General features: G+C 46.6%; 1 protein-coding gene across 1 annotated transcript in view; it reads right to left on the reverse strand.

Annotated features, from left to right (window-relative positions):
* Positions 1 to 1,600, reverse strand: part of LOC106012014 (zinc finger protein 397-like) — a 7,876-nt gene that overhangs the window by 4,033 nt on the left and 2,243 nt on the right. The window contains exon 3 of the mRNA XM_035970258.1: positions 580 to 1,265. Coding sequence (XP_035826151.1) covers positions 580 to 1,265 — 686 coding nt within the window. The remainder of the gene's footprint in view (positions 1 to 579; positions 1,266 to 1,600) is intronic.

Genomic DNA, 1,600 nt, shown 5'->3' on the forward strand with positions numbered 1-1,600 from the left:
ACACACATACACACACATACACACACACACACAGAGAAACATACATTAACGTACTCAGACATAAGTAAACACACGCACACACACACACACTCACACATAAACACACACACATACATACACACACATACACACACACATACAAACACACACACACACACACACACACACACACACACACACACACACACACACGCATATTCATGTACACTCAGGCAAACTGATATATTATACAGCTGTACAGAAAGACAAACGACCAGTCAATAAACAGACATAATATATGGTCGCCTTTAACCACAAGGGGGCTATCCCGAAAAACGCTGTTTTGAGAAAATCGAAGGTAAAGTTTTTGCCTCTTGCTCACTTTTTTTTTATAAGACGAGCAGAGTTTTTTCTATAACCAAACAAATGTACACACAATTGAAACCAAACTTCTCCTATAGGTAGGGTAATGCCCACTTTTGGTGTAGGTCAAGATTTCTGGAAACCCCCGATATCTGGGTTAGCCCTCTTGTCCTTAAAAGCGACCATTTTTTTAAAAAGCAAACATTTTTTTTTTAAATATAAAAAAAGCCAACGTACATCACAGGCGTATGGTCTTGACCCCGAGTGTGAGCGCCTCACGTGCACCTCCAGACCGTGCGGTGTGCTGAAAGGCTTGTTGCACTGAGCACACAAGTAGTTCGACGTCAGCACGTGACTCAGTGACGTCATGTGAGGTTGGAAGGTGGACGCGAACTCTGACAGGGCACTGAGAGAGGTGGCGCTCTGTCCAGGTGGGGTAGGGAATGTTGTTGTCGTCGTGCTGCTCGGAAAAAACGATGGAGGATTTTGCGTTGCTAGGAGACTGTTGGGGCAGAAAGTCAGGTGACGGCTTTTGTACGGGTCTAGCGAGAACAGGAGGTTGGGGTTCAAATATCCAGTGGCTTGTCCCCAAACAGAAGGTTTGAGATTGTCAATACTTTGGGGGCTGGATCCGAACTTGAACAGTCTGTCTCTGTGATCGAGAGGTTTGACGGGGAAGAAGAAATCTCTCCAAGAATGTCTTGCCGTGTCTTGATGCTGGAGATCCCGGTGGAAAAAGGGGTGGGGCAGAGTGGGAGGAGTCAAGTGTAGGAGGCGGGATGTAGGTGGGAGGGGCTTGCCAGTGGGAGTGGCCGGCGGTGGGTGGAGCTTATGTCGGAGGCGGGGCGAGGTGACTGGGGATGACATCTTGTCTAGCTGTGTCTCAGAGATGTCGGTTGTGAGCTTGATTTCCTTCGCCGCGCCTGCATCGGGGGAAAAGATAATTAGATGGATGACATTTGATCTTGATAGTTTCGATGAAATGAATCCAATCCAGGTAAAGAGAATCAGCTCAATGACAACAGAACTACGGGTTTTAACTCCCTGAGTAGGTGCATTCTGGGTATTCTGCAACAACTGAAGACGCACAGGGTTTTGTTGCTGTTGTTGTTGTTGTTGTTGTTTGTTATTGTTGTTGTTGTTGTTGTTGTTGTTAATGATGAGAATGATGATGATAATGATGATGATGTTGATGATGTTGTTTTCGTTGTTGTGGTTGTTATTTTCTTGGGGGGGGGGGGGGGGGGGGGGGGGGGGG

The sequence above is a fragment of the Aplysia californica genome, unplaced genomic scaffold (genome assembly GCF_000002075.1).
Source record: "Aplysia californica isolate F4 #8 unplaced genomic scaffold, AplCal3.0 scaffold00243, whole genome shotgun sequence".
NCBI lineage: Eukaryota > Metazoa > Mollusca > Gastropoda > Aplysiida > Aplysiidae > Aplysia > Aplysia californica.